This window comes from Strix aluco, chromosome 12, assembly GCF_031877795.1.
Source record: "Strix aluco isolate bStrAlu1 chromosome 12, bStrAlu1.hap1, whole genome shotgun sequence".
NCBI lineage: Eukaryota > Metazoa > Chordata > Aves > Strigiformes > Strigidae > Strix > Strix aluco.
In genome coordinates this window covers 20,564,106-20,583,225 of record NC_133942.1, presented here as the reverse complement: position 1 = coordinate 20,583,225, position 19,120 = coordinate 20,564,106, and the positions used below count along the sequence as shown (strand labels likewise).

The window sequence follows — 19,120 nt, the reverse complement described above, 5'->3', positions numbered from 1 at the left end:
CTTTGATAAATTCTTATGCAATTGTTTTATGATAAATAAATAATAGCAATGAGTGCAGATAAACTACTGAGCTGTTACTGTGTCATCACTTGAGCCTTCATTTTATTCATTCATCTTCATATTACTTATTTTAAAATAATATTTCTATTATCTTGTATCAAGAAGTCTGGCTTTTTACTATCTAGCAATTTTTTTCCAGCAACAGAAGCTGGTTTAGATTTAAAGCAATTCTCAGTGCTTGATCACAAATCTATTTTGTTCACGTACAAATTCAACTGTCAATTTGCAGAAATTGTTTTGAAACTGCTATTAAAATACTTACAATGGTGTACACAAGAAAAACCCCACCGAGATCAATACTGTGGCTCTCCAGAGTTTACATCATAACAAGATGACAGGGCTCTAAACTATCAACTACACAGAACGTACTGAATAGCTGTAAATATGCAATGAAATAAAGGTAATAGCTAATAAATTAGCCTACAACATTGACCAAAATTGATTTTAACCAAATGCAGATCAGGGGTAGCCTAGCTTTCCTAGGAATCCAAAGCCTTCTCTCGACTATTTTACTTTTCCTCTCTACCCAGAAATGCACAGAATTCACATGGAAGTCATTTTATGTGACTTGAGAGCCATCACTTGATTTTTGGTTAACTACAATAGTCAGCTATCAGATTTCATGAGCATGCAAGGCACTATTTATGACTAAAACTTTTGGTTCAAGTTGGAAGAACTTTGACAAGATATTTCTTAAATAATGAGCAGAGCTGTTTTTGTGAATAAATTCATTCCTGCTCCACTCTTATAATTGTTTCACATAAATATTCTTATAATTAATTTTCATTGAGGTGGACAAGCACAGTAAGCATTGTCTAAGTTCACAAGTGCAATTAGTCATAAAATTTATCCTAAATTTAAAAATTTGAAAATGCAAGGAGCCAGACCAAGACAGAGCATGGGTCAGTTACCAGGAGAAATCATCTCTGGTAGTCATCTTATTGAGCCAAGTCATGGAGTGGCTGGTAAGGAAGACCATGAAAGATCTGCACATACTATTTCTAAGGAAGTGGTGACTGTCAAACTACATCTGACTAAACCAACCACTACTGCTCTGGTGGTGGCCCACAAGCCACACTGCAAGCCACTGACCAAGCTGGGGTCAAAGACTTGAGGCCTTTGTGAGGCACCCACACAGAGACATCCACATCAGCTGCAGAAGTCTCAAGAACACAGTCCAACTACAAAGATGTAAAATTTAGACCACTCTAAATTATTTGTTAAAAATTACTTACTCATGTCCTTCAAATTCCTTTATTATGACAAAGCGGGTTTTTTTAAGTGTGCCTCAGAAGGGTATGTTAATTCTAAATTACATTCAGAACAGCAACTTGCATTACCAAATACTTAATTATCAGTATATTTACAGCGTCCTTGGGCACTGTTGGGTAATCAGAATGCTATTGTTTTCATTAAACAGTATTTTATTGATAGCACTAATGACTTTGGTTCTGCTTGATCAACAAGCAAATGATGCTTATTTCATGTTACGATAATTAATTGGCCTTTCAGGTGTTTCCACATCCCATTTTATTACCAAGAATAAGAATATTTATGTGAAACACCCTAAAAAGACTATCACTGTGCATCACAAAACATGTTCTCAAAATAGGGTGTGGTTCAGTACTTCTCCCTTTCCTCACAATTTCTAATGCAACGTTCTCTGTCTAAAAAGTGGGGGGGAAAAAATACCACATTTAACTCCATTTCAAAAACCCAGCCTGAGCCTTGCATGTTAAATATTCAGTTCATTTATCCCTTACCAAACTTCCAGTAAGTCAAAGGAGATTTTCTGATTAACATTTCTTTCATTTTTTTTGCTCTATAGATGGAAGAAAACAGCTAGCCTCACTTTCCCATAGCAGCAACAAGGATCAAAAACTTCATATGACTCAAACAAGATGTACAAGTGAATAGACTGCTTGTGTAATCTATTACTCCAAACCATTATTCTTCCAAACTCCAGGCCCAGTTTATGAAGCACTATAGTCCAGTCTTCAGACCACAGAAAAGGGCTGTGGATAAGAAAATTCCAGATTCAAATTGAACTGGACCTTGAAGAGCCACCTCAAGAGTATACCAGTCTTCCCACATTCAACTGGCACCTACCAGAGATCTGGATGTGTTCAGTTTAACCTCCCACAGAGGACAACCTTCAGAACATCTGAAGTCTTAGCTGCTCTGACATACCAACCCATATTAGCAGCCACCCTCATCTTTGAATATGAGTTTTCCAAAACCTGAATTTTTCTGCAAGCTAAAAATAGTTACAGATAAAGGTCTTAGTGATTTTTCTACCTTTCACTGCCCCAGGATCATTAATTACACTTTTTAGAACATTCTGCCTTTTATGTAATTTTACATGTTATATCTTTCATGTCTGCAAATACCAAAAAAAAAAAATAATAATAAAAGCCCACAGGCTCTTGGATGTTCAAAGGTAACTGCATCTACTTTTTTTGCATTACTTTCTAGAATTTTTCATTCCCACAAATGATCCAAATAGAACACCCCAACATTATGGCATAATGGAAACCTTCATTGGCATATAGTAAATACAAAATACTGGTTTGCTCTGCTACAGAAGATTCATTAGTGGTACTTTAGGTTTACTACACACCCAAGAATTTGTCATGAATTTTGGAACACTTTTTTCCACTTAAATTCTTCACAGAGCTATTCCCTGAACAGCTTTTATAATATTGAATCTCATACTTTGCATTTTAAAATTACCGGTTTTAAAATAAGAGAGAAAATGATGTTTCCAGGTAAGCTCTACTAGGCTTTCAAGAAGCAATCAGCTATAATGGCCATGCTCTTACTGCTTTTTCAGGATTACAAAATACAAGAATTCACTGGATGTTCTACCACTGAACTACTAAACAAATTAAAACATATAACAACAAAGCATTATTCTTCCATGTCCCCATATTCATATTAAACATGATTTGACATCCATTACAAGCCACTTGTTCCCAAAAGCACACAGACAGTTCTGTGGATATATCAAATACAGAAGTGAAAAACGATACTGAAAAAACCCTCACTATAAACAAACTGGATGTTTGTCAAAAAACAAGCTGAGTATTTGTCTGTAAATATTGACCAAACTAAGTTTTTTGCTTTGATATTTGCTGACTGAAGAGCAGCACAGACAAGTACAAAGGACATATAAAATTAGTCTGAATGCCAAACTTTGCGATCAGGTTCCAGCTACTACAGGGACTCTACGCAACAAAGCAAACAACTAGTGGCAGCCTAATGCACTTACCAAGAAACCACTACACATACGTTATCATTACATTTCAACATTAGAAAGAATCACGATTTGATTTCCGAAAATGTATTTACATCCAATGACAGCTCATTGACTTGATTTAAAGAGCCGTTTGAGTTAACACACTAACCAAATACCCCCATATAATGCATTTTCCTACTTTTAAAATTCAACTCCCAAACACACAACAAACACTTGAAAACTATCTCATAATTTACACTCTGTGAAACTGTATGTTTCATATAGTTTGATCATTTCTTTTGTATATGAAACAATGAATATTTTGATCTCAATCTTACTTCAAACTATAACTCGCTGAGAACAAACTAATGTGTTTTCAAAGGCAAATTAAGTGACAAAAGCAACCATAAGTCTAGATATCAAGAAGTTGTAAAGCCTATATTAAGACTTTAAAGCTAGGTGGATTGTTGGTAGTTCAGCACTGAAATGGCTATCCATCTATGCTCATGTGTATACTTTGCCAAGACACTTAAAAAGCACATTACCCCAACATCATACCTACTGTATAAAGAAAATACAAATTAACAGTTAGTCATGTGCCTGGAATAAATAATATCTGCTGTTTCCAAGAAGAAAGAAGCTATATGTTCCGCTTTTTTATCTCCTCTTCTTCCCAAAGGGAGAAAAAATCTTTGCTAATCCAACATAAATGTGGTTGCAATAAAAGTCTGTTATTAAAACATTATGAATGAGTACATCACAATGAAAAAAAATAATATTCTCTGCTTGCTCCAGGATAGGTACTCCATACTCTCCTACAAATATGTCATTTTATAACAGACGCATATGAAAAAAGCATCCCAGAATACACAGTCTTACAAACAGGACATGCATACTGGAGGTAAGAGAAAGGGAAACAAAAATCAGATGACTTAACTGTGGCATGGGGATATTACTTGTGAGAGGTTAAGTAGAAAGTCTGTAGTAAATCTGAACCTTGTCCAGTGCCTGTACCACAAGACTGTCTTCATTCCCTGGTCAGTTCTCAGACATGAGATAGCCAGCCGGCGATAAAAGTGAAAAATGCAGGCAGCTTGTAAGAGCCAAGAATTTTCCTGCACAGTGAGAATTTATTGGTTTCTGAAGTTCTTACTCATAATTACCAGTCATTTTAAATTTAGCAATGATGAAAGAACATTTTGTCCTTAAGACCGTCTTGAAAAAGCAATAAGGGTTTTAGGTGGAGCCACAATGAGCTCTGGAGCTGAAGTCAGATACAACATTAACCTCCAGACATAACACTCTAAGAGATGGAGCCATGACTCTGCGTACCCTGAAACATTTACCACATGTATGCCCTTGCTAGAGCAAAGTGAGGACTGGCGTGCTGCCTGCGTCTTATTCAGTTCTGCCAAGGGCAGAAAGGCTTTTGCACATCATCAGTAGATGAGGCAGAACCAATTCCTTAATGTCACATCAACCTTTTCATCAAAGTAGTCAGATACTACTTTAGAGAAGGAATAAAAAGGCATGTGCCAGCTATGAGACTAATGAATAGTTTTCCTCAAGCAAAACATAATTCAGCATGAACTTCATGTTAATGTTCTTTCCACCCACTCACACAATCCAACTGATTCTACTCAACCAAAATGCCAACAAGTAAAACCACCCATCTTTTAATTCAGCTATTGTACCCCAGCACTAAGATTTTGTTTTACAGTACCATTCTACAGCTGCCTAATCTCAAACATTACTTACATATTTACATGGCCTCCTTTTTAAAAACATGCATAGAATCTGGAGGGAGAAACACAAGTAACAAAAGGGAAAACTTTGGAGAGCAAAAGTTATTCAGACTGGCAGCTTTCACTAAAATGTTGAAAACCATCATAAGCCTCAGTCCCACTTACAGTTCAGAATCAAAAGGCTTAAGAAGCAGAAGGAGGACACAACTAAAAAAAAAAATTATTAAGTACTGAGTCAGGAAACAATTTTGAAACATATGATGTTAGTCTGGTTGAAGAGTGAAGGAGTATCAAGATATATTTAACCAGAAGATTACTACATCTCAGAAAGGCACAAGTTCATTTGTTGTATCAGGAAGACATCACAGAGTACAGCAAGTCCAGAAACACTCGGTTTAATTTAGAAGAAACAAACCCAACAGCTGTGATCATTCAAGAACTAAGTCTCAAGCTTAAATAAACTACAAGGAGCCCCAAAGACTCATATAACCTAAGTACTTCACAATGCCTATCAACAACAAAGAAGGAAGAAAATTCTCTATTGCTGTTTTATTCTGTAAGCATCCAGAATGAAAATTTTATACTTTATTCTAAAATGTCTGTAATGGACTATTTTTGAATAGAGGTTCCATGCAGCACAAGTCTGATCTAGCACGTTTTGTTCTTAGTGAGAATCCAGTCCAGCCTCACCTATGTAACAAAGAGAAACAGTTTCACTTGGACCAACCTTAACTCATAGATGCAGAGAACTGCTGGCAGAGAATCTACAGAGACATTACACATTTTTTAAGGCCTTGTGCAGCAACTGTGAAATCTGGATTCTGCAGGCCTCAACACGTGGCATTTGGGGAAGACTGCTACGTTGATTTAAGACATTCTTCATTCCAGCAGTCCGCTGTCCTCTTTGCTGGAGATCACCACCACGACGAGAGAGCCAGGAGAATAGAACATGTCCTCAACACCTCAACCGCGAATGGTTATTGCTCAGAGATGGAGCTCAAACCCACTCCCACGAGCCTTTAAGGCAGAGAGGGCTGTGGTGGAGCAGAGCCCCGCGCCCTTTCAGCACCATGGATGGTAACGCCCAGGGCCGGCCGGCCAGGAGGCCCCGCTGCACCGCGCGCCTCTTCCCCCCAAACTCTGCCTCGCAGCCAGCGAAGGGCTCAACACCCCCAGAGTTATTTTCACAGAAACTCTGGTCTGATAAGATGCCTACAGGAAAGGAGCTGATGAATAATCAGGAGGACTTTAGTCCACCTTTTAAAACTGCCTGTGCATTCAGAAAGTATTCTTACTTTCCAGTCCTCATAAAAGAGTTGGAAAACGCTCCTGCATTTTTCTTAGTGATGGTTCATTTACTTTAATTTCAACAATGAAAATGCATACTTCAAACCTTCACTGGTAAGCAAAAATACAACGCAGCTAAGATGCAACTGCTGTTCCCACAAACCCAACTACACAGTAAATAAAACTTTTTAATTTTTTTACATAAACCAGAAAAATTGTCTGTTTTACCTGAAAACTTCAACAAAACGAATTAGCAGAGGAATGTTTAGCCCAGAAACACTGCAACCTTAACATAGCTCCAATAATTTGCCACTGTATTCCTAAGGCCACTGAAAATCTCATAAAAATAAAGAAATGTTTTCATTATACAGCCTTGTTTTCTACTGGTCGAACCACTACTCACTACAGAAAGTGCAGAGCATTGTCAGGGTGACAGAGCTATACACAGAAGGGCAGGCAATCTCTTAAAGATGCTTTAAAAAAAAAAAAATTAAATCTGAGGAAACCATTGGTGCCCCCATATACTATGACATGAACATGACTCACAGGAGTAGTCATCAGACTGACCTCTATTTTCCCAAATTCTCTCACAGGGCCAGCCAGCCTCCACAGACTGCTGTTAGATGAGCTGCCTCTCAGTGCTTGGGGACACAAGAATTTAGCATTTCAAACCAAGGTTTTCAAGCTAACAGTACTTTAAGTCTTTAAAGTCAGACTCAAAATTGAGCTAGCAACTTTGCGTGTTGGATGCAAAACAATGGAAATCCAGCTCATCCATGGCCATGTTGGCTCTGCTGTACCAACAGCAATAAATTTTTTTGTCAATAAACGGATCAGACATGACTCAGAGGGCAGTGACACACAGTAGCTAGTGCCGTTTCATAGCTAATTTTATGACTATAATCCATTTCCCACAGCTACCGTTACAATCAGCACCTAATTTCAGGGGTTGACTTCTGCCACGCGTTGAGGGTCACTGTGCATTGGGCAGATTAACCACTTTCCATGTGACATAAATTTAGCAAGTTAAAATACTAGCCTCATACTGAGATGCTGGTCAGCCACATAACTTTACCAGCCTGCCCCTCTTCAGGACATTACAGTTAAATAGTAATAAGTAAATACAGATGCAGTATGTTCTTACTTATTGCAGTAGTATGTGGAGATTGGGGGTGCACTCTGCAAAGCACCATCCAAATAACAGAAGACAATCTGCATTCTCAAAATAATTAAACTGCAAGTTAGATACGATCTGAGACTACTGATGTAATCTATCCATAAGAAGTTACTTCCTCCTTGCATTCAAAATAATCAGTTTTATCCCGAGTTTTAAAAGCATTTTCAGTTCAGTTTGATTTTTCATCCAGATATTATAGGCAACAAAGTTTTAAAAATACATGCATTGCAAGGACATTTAACAGCACCCAGATGTCCACCTACCTTTACTAACAGAGAGAGCCAGCAGTAACAAGTCCCTAAAATTATCTACTTGCATGAAATTGTGTTCTGGATTATTACTGGGAAAGTACTGGAGACCATTTTTCAAAATCAAGCCTGTATATTCCACAGAAACAGGTTTCGCTTTTACCTCTGAGGAATACAAATATGCAGTGTTTTTGTTCTCTGCAGCTCAGTGATTTACTGGCATGCCTCTTCCCATAAAATATTTGCATATATCTGAGAGTCAAACTGTTCTGATACATTCTGTGTTTGCCAGGAAGTGAACGCTTCAGTTCAGTGTAACTGAACATTTAAACAAGGACAGGCACCAGGACAAATGGCAGTGTAATTAACATACCAATGAAGAGCCAGTTGTTAATTACTATCCATTTCAGGCATTTTGTATGAGCAACTTACCTGAAAAGCCTTCCCATCTGCATGCTGGCAAAGCCCGTAATTAAACAATTCAACACCCCTTTTGCTTGATTAGGGAAAAAATTATAATTATTTTATATTACTCTATTTGTCACATACAGTTGACATGTAGATGAGAAAAACTGCAGCAGCCCAAATCTAAACATTTAAAATGAATGTTATGAGCTGTCCTTGAACAAAACAGCAACATATATACATCTAGGGCATCTAGATGTAAGCTAATACAGGCTCCTAATTTTAGTCAACTGATTATACCTTACGGTACCTGCTGGGTTACATGGAAGGCAGCACAGTTGCTACTTGAAACAGAAAAAGTACTTTTCTCTAAGGGGGGCTTCAGATGCTACCTACAGAATGGAATCTGAATTTATAAGCTGTTGAAAGACTTGGGAGCAGCACCCGTACAATGCCAGGATTCATTTACATTTAAACAACGGTAACTGAGAAGTCAATACATAGCTCAGCATAGCACCACAGTTAAAATATGGTCAGAAAGGTAGAGGCATGTAAGTGGAAAGCAGGACTGAAACCGTAGGACAGAAATACTAAAGACAGGCAAAATGGAAATAAAAGCTGACAAAAAAGAGAGGCAGCAGAAAGTTTAGAAACATTCATCAATATGTAGAGTATCCAAAACAAAGGATTTCTCTTTCTCCCTGTGCAGATGGCTTTGCCCAAGGAAGACTAGCGTGCTTTGGGTACAAAAAAAGGAAATTACATCTATCTTGAAAACAGCTTCTAATTCGTTAGCCATTGCATGACTACGGCCATTAATCCATGTAAACAATAAAACCAAGATCCATTTGAAATTTTGACTATCCAAATTAAAGTTTGAATCAGCTCTTGTTAAAAAACTGGCATTCTATGTTTGGTACTGAAGTTTCAAACCATGCAATTTATGCACTTTAAAGGCCAGATTTTGCTGAAATCCTGTAACATTTTCTGACAAAGTAGTTCCTTCTGGAGTAACCAAAAAGTGGGTATTTGGTCCATGTGGGTTTATTCAATCAATTAATTTCAATTTGGATTTTTATTTTAAACAATCAAAGACAATGATTATTTTTTTGAAGGCTTTTGTTTGCTAACAATGTGCATCTATCTTATTTGTAGTAAAATCAGAAGCTAACTAAACTGTACAAATGCAGCCTTAGAAAATTTTTTTCCTCATTTGACAGAATGATTGATACAGATGAGGTGACAGGAAACGCTTTACATCTGAACAAAGGAAATACTGTTAGCAAGAAGTAAACTGTACCAATTGTTTATACAGCAAGCACTCATCTAAGATTTCTGAAATTTCAAATTTTTTGCCTGTATCATCCAGAAAATCTATTTTTTTGCACAAATTATCTTACAGAATGGGTGAAGGAGCATCTCTATCTTTGCAAATTTCTTTCCCACATAACCTGTATTGAGCACACTCTTACAGTCAAGAAAGGAACGTAGTTTGAGTTGGTATCTGCACGCTTCTGCACCCAAGGCAGCGTCTCTGTGCTCCACAGTGCTGGCTAGACAGAACAGCTCATCCAGAGCTGATTCATCTATCTCTAAATACTGCTGGCCACCCAAAGACACTTTGCTATAGATAGACTGGAAAATCTGCCAGAGATCTACAAGACCTGAGATCTAAATTCCCATGTCTTAAACTCAGGAACCTTCTTTCCTTTTTCTTTTGCAAATTTTAATAACATTGTACTTTCTGCGGGTAGCACTAAATTAATGCATTTTCCATTCTTACTTGTCAGTTATGAAGCAGTAAGCCCCAAAAAATTACCCTAAACGACACACATATCTGATCTTCACAAGCCATTTAAGCTTAATCTCCGAATACATCTTCATAATGACAGTCCTATTTCTGTCCTCTTAATAATAATAATCACTACATCAACAGTGTTATTTTGCCTTGACTGTTTTGAAAAGGCTATTTTTTTCCTTTGCTACCTAATCTCTATAGCAATTTTTCTTACTGGAAAGAAAAATCAGCAATACCATCTGGTATTACAGAAATCAGCAATATCTGCTTTGTTTTGCATTTTTATTAAGAGGCATGGGGAAACATTATTCTATTTGAAAAAATATTTGGAACCAACCACAAGCTACATATGCAAATTTTAAATAAATATTCTGTGATAGAAGAGATATCCTGAAATCTTCTGTATGCTCTATATATTAGAAATATCAAAAAATGTGATTTCTTCAACGCAAGTTACTGTCTGGTACACAGTCCTGAAGGACAAAATATTACCACAGAACAATTCAAGAGGCACTATCATCTCATACCACAGTTTGACTGAAATAAGGACCAATTCTGCAGTAAGAAAGATATGAAAATAGGAGAAGATTATCTGCCATTTAAACCTCCCATTTGCTAATGAGTGTTCCATTTTTGAGACCTTTGTTTTAACATTATCTTAGAAAGAAGACTACTTTTTTTTCTCCCAGAAACATCAGAGCCCATTATAACCTCCATCACTAGAACACTCCGTTTACTCCTCAGGATGTTGTTAAATTGATTTTGGAGTTTACTGGATAGTCTACATTGTAATGAAGGGCAAAGCTGTTACTACTGTAGCAATAAAACACAACAACTTTTGGGCTCTGAGTTGAATAGAAAATTTTGAAATCTAAATCACTGAAGTAATTTTTTTTTTAAATCATTGATTTCAAAGCTGTACAAACACTAACGAAAATGGTGGGATTGACAACTTTGGAAAGCCAATTCTTTTTCAGAATATGGAACAGATACTACGCAGGGTGGCCCTTTCATCTAGGGATAAATCATCGGAAGAGCTGAAAGGATACAACCAGTTATTTCACATCACCTGATCAAGGCAGAAAGCCAGATTGGAACTCATCACCCAAGACCAAGTAATGTCTCAGGAAAAGAAAATGCTGAATTCATTAAGGGTTTTATGTTTTCATCCCAACTTGGCTAATATAAGAATTACCACATCATGTACTGCACTCAAGTTAAGCAAAATTTGACCCCAAAGTAGCAACAGTTATGGACAAGTTTGCATTCCAAAAGTATATACATTTAAAACAGACATAGCACTAAGTTACTTTGTGGCAAGCAGTAATTTATGAAATGCTTGTTACACCTCCACAATTTTTTTGTTCTTAAATCCCATTTAATATGCCAATCTTATTTCAGGAGGAAATAAATTAACTCTGATGCTTTGTGCCAATGCAGATGAGCTTCCCACACACCTGTATTGTGTTTCACACTTCAGTTAGTCATCCAGATTACGACAAACGAACAAAGTACTTCTAACCAGATCCCATTCCCAAGGCTGAGCATGCAGGACGAGGAAGAAAGAAGACTATCTCACAGAGCCCCCCAGTTCTGTCAGTGCGATGTCCAGTTGCAGCTATGGACGAACACCCTCACCAGAAAGAGCTATCAGTTTAGATCCAACACAGCCCAGGAAGCCCACAGAGGTGGCCTTACCCCCATCACAATTCGGTCCCTGACACTGCAATTCCAGTGAGCCCTAGCCAGGACAGGCTGCAAATTGCTCCCACTCCCATGAACTTTCATAACTCAAACTCTCCATTAAAAAAAGAACAGTGGGAAAATGGATAAATCTGCATCTAATACGAGAGAGAAGATGATGCTGCAAAGCAGTGCATGGTTCTGTACCAGGAGATCCCATGCTGAAAGACCTTTACATCCAGAATTACAGAACACCCAGCTCTTCCTTCTCTGCTAATCCCCATTCCACTATCTAGAATATGACTAAAATCACTTGTATTTGTATTGTGGTAGCTGCAAGTTAATGTCCTGCCTAAATTATCAACTGTTATTAGAACCCCAGACAATTGCTTAATAAAAATTTAATCATATTGTAATTTCTAATCATCATTAAAGATACTTAACAAGTTAATCTCTCTATTGTGCTCCCCTAACATTGCAGATCAGAAAGTCAACTGGCGTAAGGTTGCACAGCTTCACCAATACTAATAGGGCTCCTTTCACATTACTCCAGCTGAGGATCTGGCCCCAAGAGAAAACAGCAGTATTAAAATCCTCTCGCTACAGCTTTTGATTGTTTCCCTGCACTGCTTTGCAGTTAGTCCAAAAAAAGTAACAAAAGCAACAGATTAGGACTTAAAAAAACCCACAGCATAAATCAAGGTATTTCATGCAGCTCTACCTTCGGCTGTCCGTGGTAGAGCAAACACAGCACTACAGATCGAAGGTCTCCTCTCCTCACCTGTTCACAGCTCAAAAACTCCTCATTTTGACTTCACCCATGCATAGCTACATTTGTCTGACAGCAACGCTCACGCACAGAAAACGTAGGAGGATCATTAACAGTCAGTGAGTTTGTCTTTCGGCTCAGATCTGTTCCAACTGCCTAGACAAGGAGTGAAATGATGCTCTGTAACCTCAGCCTTGCAGAAGTAGGTACTAGTTCACTTCAGCTAACCAACACGTTTCCTCATCCTTCCGGAGGACCTGCGATCTGTGCTTTGGAGCTTGAGGACCACTGTGAGTCAACTTTAACTGTGTCACAGCGTTGCACAGCGATGCATACAGCCAACACATTTGGCTCTCATTTCTCCCATATTTTTTTTATGCTTCTTCAATAATCCCATAACGCTCTCTAAATTCACAGAGTGGTCATGGGAGAACAGCTTGGAAGCCCTACTCTGAGGCTGCTCTGCAGTGTGTGCATACCATACCTCCTGCAACCACATCTTTTTGTGGCTTCAGCCGCAGGCAGGTGGAAACAGAAAGCTGAATTGGTTGGTGTGAACGGGCCACCAGGCTCTGCTGTAATTCAGCAGTTTCAGCATAGACCTCTAAGCAGTCAGGGCTGTTCCTTCAGGGTGTAGCTTGGAGGAGCAGGTAGGAGAATGGCAAACCAAAACAAAGTCAAAAAAGGCCATTTGTACCCCACTTTGTCCACAAAACAGCTCTCTGACTCTAGCTGTGTGAACATGCAATGAAACTCTCCATTATCATGCACGACATGGTATCCTGGAAGCTAAATAATATTCATTGAATAACCTTTCATTAAATATTGATTTTCATTTAATATGTAGAATTCTGACATTAAAACTTAATCTGATTGGCAAAGATCTGTTCCTGCTTACTTTATTGACACTTACTGAACCAAATTAATTGTTTATATCATAATATTTACTTTCAGGATGACAGCTACACAACCAACTACAGCAGGATTTAATCTAAAGAACAACCTTTAAACATTAGTTGGAATTTACTCAAGCAAGCCCTTAATTGTCAGAACTGAACCCGACTCTACGAAAAATGACAAAATGTGATCAGATATTAAAACTGGAATCCACCTTTGATAGAAATACTCTCCACTAGTATTGAGCCCAGTGCAAGGTCTGTTGTCCCACTTACTTTTAGTGTCAGATACTTGTTGATCCAACACTAAGTTGATCCAAGTACATCTCCAAAATATGCACTACGGCATTTCATCCAAACCCATTTTACTCTATCACGCAGTCAACAAAACAGATGTTGCATCTCATGGACGTGTAACACAACGTCAGGGAATGTCTTCCCTCACAAAAACTACAAAGAGAAAACCTTTGTAAGTTTCTTCTCTTAACAGAGGCAGTAACAGAAAATATTTATAGCATCCTTTGGCAAGAAAACAAACACATGGCAAAGACCCTCCACACGCTGAGGTGCCCTGCGTCAGTTTCAACACCCTGTTTTGTTCCAAGCAATGCTTCGCAAGCTGGTTTTGCTTCACGACAATAAATCTGGCCGATGTACCGGCAGGAAAACCAAACATTCCTACCAATTCCCAGGGCAGACACAGGTCTGCACGGTGCGGCCGAAACCTGCTGCTGCCCCAGCGCCGCCCTGCCCGCCCGCCTGCGGCCGGGGACCGCGTCCTCTCCTTCCCTGCCCTATGGCCCGTATGCTTATGCACAACTGTTCACTTCGGCGGCGCCTACACCCAACGGCAACAACCCGGCGTCAGAGCTGAGGCTGCAGCCGGAGACACCCGCCAAGGGCTCCCGGCTCTCGGGCTCGACGCGGTCCCCGGGCGGGCGGGCGGGCGGCTCCTGGCCTGGGGCGGCCCGGCTCTCCCCGCCGCCGGCGCCGCGCCCCCTCCGGCCCGCGTACCCCCGCCGACCCGCGGGACGAGCCCGGGGGGCGCAGGGGAGAGCGGCGGGGGCTGCCCGCCCTCAGGGCTGCGGGGACCGCGCCGTCCCCAGGGGCGGGTGTGTGCCTACGGCGGGGCGGGGGGACGGGACGTGTTGTGCGGCGGGGCCACATGGGACGAGACGGACTCCCTGCAGCGCAGGGGGCGACGGCAGCAGCAGCTACTCACCGGGAGGGTTTACCGCCGCCGGCGTTGCCATCTTGTCTCTGAGAAGAATTAAGACAAATGCAAGAGGGGAGGAGGGATGCTCTGAGCAGCCCGGGGGAGGCGGGGGAGGGGAAGGCGGCCGGCGCCAGGGCGGGCGGGCCGGGAGGCGCGGGGGCGGCGGGCTACTCCCGCCCCGGGGCCCGGCGGCGGCGCTCCCCGCTCCGTGCGGGGCGGCCCAAGATGTCCGATGGCCCCCGCGCCGCGTCTGCTCATGCGCCGCGCTCAGTGAGCATGTGCCGGGCGGCCGCACATGTGCGCTGGGCCCGCGTCCGCCGGCGCCCCGGCGGGACCCCCCCGCGCCTCGCCCCGCAAGGACCGCGGCGAACGTGCCCTTCGCACCGGTCCCAACCCAGCCGCCCCCCTCGGGGCTCGAACCGGCGGCTCCAGCGCGCGCGGCTCCTCACAGGGCGCCGGCTCCGCTGAGGGAGAGGTCTCTGGTGGAGGCCCGCGGGCTGGCGCTTGGGGTGCTGCCCGCCGCCCCCCAGACTGAGGGCAGGCGCTTGGGGTGCTGCCTGCGGCCACCTGAAGCGGGAGGGGTGGTTGGGGCGCTGCCCCTGCCCCCGAAACAGAGAGGGGGAGGTTGGGGTGCAGCTTACTGTCACCCGAAACTGAAGGCACCGCTGAGGGGGTGCAGGAGGGGAGCCATTAGACAACGTTACCACTATCCCTGTTGTCCCCACACGATGACATCCCTTCTCCCCTGAGGTGGGGACGTTCTCTGGGAGATGGAAGTGGGACGGAGCCCCGTGAGTCCGTACACTTCTGCCGCTTCCTCTGCTTTGGGGTTCAGGAGTGCCATTTCTGTGGCTCCCTGGGATCAACACACACACTGACGTGGAGCGGGCGTTCAGCTCAGTCAAGCGTGAGGTGAGCCCTCGAGCTTTTGGGGGGAAAAGAGGAGCCGTGGTGTCATCTTCAACGTCACAAATACGCTAAGCTCCTGTCTGACTGTGAGATGGAGGACTTGGTGCTTCAAATGGCTAGTGCTGCACATCTTAGTCCTTTGTTAATAACACTAATTTCCTGGAATTACAAAGGAAAATGTAGTAACTCTTGGGAGTTCTTTTAAAAAATACCCAGGAATTCAGAGACAGGTCATTCTGCGCTCCTCTGGGTGGAGTTTAGGAATTGTACCATATGCCTCTAAAACCCGTGGTTTACCTCACACTGTGCTCACAAGCTATGGAGTGCAGCCGAACAACTGATCCTTTGTAACTCGCTCAGCTCGCATTTTAAGGCTTTCCATTACAAACACAAGGACTAAAAACACACTTTCAATTAAATCTGACATTTTTCTCATAATCTCATAACTCAAGTCTTTAAAGGGAAAAAACCCCAGCATCACAGAATTAACAAACTGCAAGATTTGTGAAAAGCCACCACTGTACTAACTCCAGCAGTCACGTGTGGTATTTATGTAATACTGAAGAAAACTAAAAAAAATTTTGATGGCTTTCTCACACCCCTGGAATGCTGCAAAGGCCTGTTAATCTTTAAACGCCTCCCATAGCTGTGCTCAGTTGCCCTGAACAGCCCTGCTGAAGTTAATGGAAGCACTCAAAATGAAAAGTTGCAAATCAATCCCTTGCTTTGCTGAATAAGTAACCTGAAACAGTTTAGCCATTAAGATGTAAATTGGCAGAAAGATGGAGAAAGCATGGAGGCTGTGTTTACTCATTTCCTGCAGATGAGTTTAATCAGAGTAGCGTCAAAATGCTCCCGCTTATCTACAAAGTTTACTTTATCTTTGATTTACTGTGCTTTTGCCTATCAGATGTTGAGCTGTTTTCCTAAGCATCTTACTGCTTTACTGCCTCCTGATGCTGTGGAGTTTTGGATGCTCAGCAGGCAATCTTAATTCTTATCTTAAGGCATTTACCCTGCTAATACTAGAAGACTGTGTTAATATCAGCAATTTTGTAAATACAGCCTATTTCCATTCAGATAAAGTGTTGCTGTGATTTGAGAGAACCTTGGTCACAGTATTTCTAGATTCTTACCTTTAATGGGGAAAGCAGCATTCGGAGTAGCTTGTCCTGCTGCAGGAAGCAGGTCATAGCTCAATTCCTTTAGGTTTCTATAAAGTCTCGTGTTCAAATTGCACAGGTAATCCTACTGCTCGTGAAAGCTTTTCCATGAGCCTCCATTATGTCAAGTTACATACATGCATAAAGGCTAAGGGGCCAAACCCCTAATACTATAATGTTAGTAAAATACCCTATAAAACCATCATTTATAGCATTAGGCACTTCTGGAGAGTGCTCTGAAGATATTTACAAGTATTCATGGGTTAAACCTTATCTGTCTCTTACCAGAAAAGCATTAATATTTCTTATTTCATTTCTATTTTAGAGATAAGGGAGCCACCCTGGAAGAAACAAACCTAGAGAGATCTGACAGTGCGCTGTCATAGCTTTCGACAGACGGATGGAATAAGCCATACAACAACTGAATATAAACCAATGAAACCATTCAACTGTGTGTGCTGTCCCCTTGCGTAATATCCCATGAGACATTAGATTAGCCCAGAAAGAGCACATTACAGCCAGTATATTTGGTATTGCGCTCCGCCTAAATAAGACCTTAGGGCTTAGAATGGAACACGTTCTGTCAAATCTACTGTGATTCAGACATAATTATGCAAATAAAGCTGCTTTTCTTTTTTGTTTGGTGTGAGCTTTGTTGACTTCCTCCATTCAGTTCCACACGCAATTCTTTGTTCACTTAAATAGATTGAGAAATGAGATTGATTTTCTCTCATCCCCACCTTCTCTATCTTAATAGGCAGTATTAGCAAGTCTTTCAGAATCCCTGAAACAATTCATAAATGAATGGAACTATTCTCTGTTTATCTGTAATAAACTACTTCCTTGCTAACTCATCCTGAGCCTTTCCATATCTGTGGTGAGATCTGAAACACTGGTAACTGAAGAGAGAAGCCATCCCTGCTCTTAAAATTACGTTCTGGTGATGGTGGAAATGCATGCTCTCTGTTTTGCTTTCACTGTAATACAAAGAACACATGCACAGTAAAGCATGGAATCAATCTAGTTACTCAATTCCCGTTTCTCCAAGTTCGTGCCAAGCTGTGTACCTTGAAAGACTAACCCCTGTGGAATGGGGTTCCTCAGAATGAAAGGTCTACCCTTGCTCTTGCTGAGAGATTAAACAGTGCTATATCAACACCAAGTGCAAAATATAATGCATGTGGAAGATAGCACTATGCAAAATTTTTACTGTTCGTGTGGCACAACGGGGGGTGCTTCACTTACCATATTAATATAATTATGAACATGTGTTGACATGATGTGTAGCAACAGGAAAGTAAACGAATTAAGAAAAGTGATTTTTATCTCAACCTTGTTATTATGTACCAGAGAATGCCTGTTAGGTGTCTTTACAATGATTGTTTCCAATTTAGAGGGCTATTATCACTGATAGTAGTGCTCGGCATACGTGTGTATTCTGCATCTTGGCACTAGAGCTCGAAATAGATCAGTTGAGCCCTGCAGAATACTGTAACTGCTTTTCATTAACGCCTTTCCTTTGAAAGTTCAACACTGGCCTGCAAATTGGAAATCCTGGACATGTACCGCTATGTATTTTCATCCCATGCCATGAACTAATAATTTCTAAAAGATTTTTATTTCTTTTAAATAGAGGAAAGGGGGGGTGGGTATTATTTCGTTTGAAAAACTGAAGTCTTTCCAAGATGGTTTACTCCATGTGACTCAGTAAAGTCCAGAAACAAAAAACACCAAAAAAATGGTAATAAATTGAAGTGAATGAGAATATGTGTTCAGTGTCAAAAATGGATAAAAAAGGTCTTCAGCTTTTCTTATCAACTTACAACAATTCCACCTTAACAGAATTGAAAACCGAGGTCTGAAACCTTGAACCTACAGGTCCCCGATAGAATTTTCTTTTCTGAGTACACGAAGAAGCTAAGTGAATTTTCAGACATTTTAATCCAGTATAATCAAAACCAGGGACATTTAAGTCTCATACTTTAATAAGACCTCCTAGCTACATTCTTTAATCTGTATTTTCATTGTAATCGAGTTAATATATTTCACCCAATTCATCCAAAAGTCTTTCATACTTCGGAATGAGTATGATATATGTATATTAAGGAACCCCATCCACCCAAGTACTCGGAACTGGAACATTACGTGCCCCTTTTAATTTGTTTCGTCACATGTGGATGACCACACTCGCCTAAATAAGCTATAGAGAAAATGATGAAATGTAAAACATGAACTATCATAGGAAGGTCTTAAAAGCATTTGCTAAGGAAATTACAACCTTGTTCTTTAAACTATCCTATATAATTTAAGAGAAAATTGTATTCTTCCTATAAAATGCAATAAAATACTTTGATAAGAATGTGAAAGTTATATTAATCTCTGTTCAGTCCTGGAGGTATAGAAATGTAATTTCTGTGATGTTCTCTATAGTTATTGCTGTTAAATTCTGCAGTCGTTTTCCTTTAGGGAAAATGACATTGAGTATTAAAGAAACCCTCCTTTAGGTGAAATGTCTGTGGCAGGAGT

At 40.7% G+C, this 19,120-nt stretch overlaps 1 protein-coding gene across 5 annotated transcripts in view; it reads right to left on the bottom strand.

The window, feature by feature from the left end:
* The window catches only part of ARNT2 (aryl hydrocarbon receptor nuclear translocator 2), a 104,880-nt gene extending 90,120 nt beyond the window's left edge, over nucleotides 1-14,760 (bottom strand). For 2 of the 5 annotated variants that reach the window (XM_074837365.1, XM_074837368.1), the window contains exon 1: nucleotides 14,529-14,760. In XM_074837365.1, coding sequence (XP_074693466.1) covers nucleotides 14,529-14,559 — 31 coding nt within the window. In that variant the 5' untranslated portion in view covers nucleotides 14,560-14,760. Of the gene's footprint in view, nucleotides 1-13,582; nucleotides 13,757-14,528 lie in introns of all 5 variants that reach the window. The other 3 variants (XM_074837366.1, XM_074837367.1, XM_074837369.1) reach the window with 3 other exon arrangements.
* Between the last annotated feature and the right edge of the window lie 4,360 nt (nucleotides 14,761-19,120).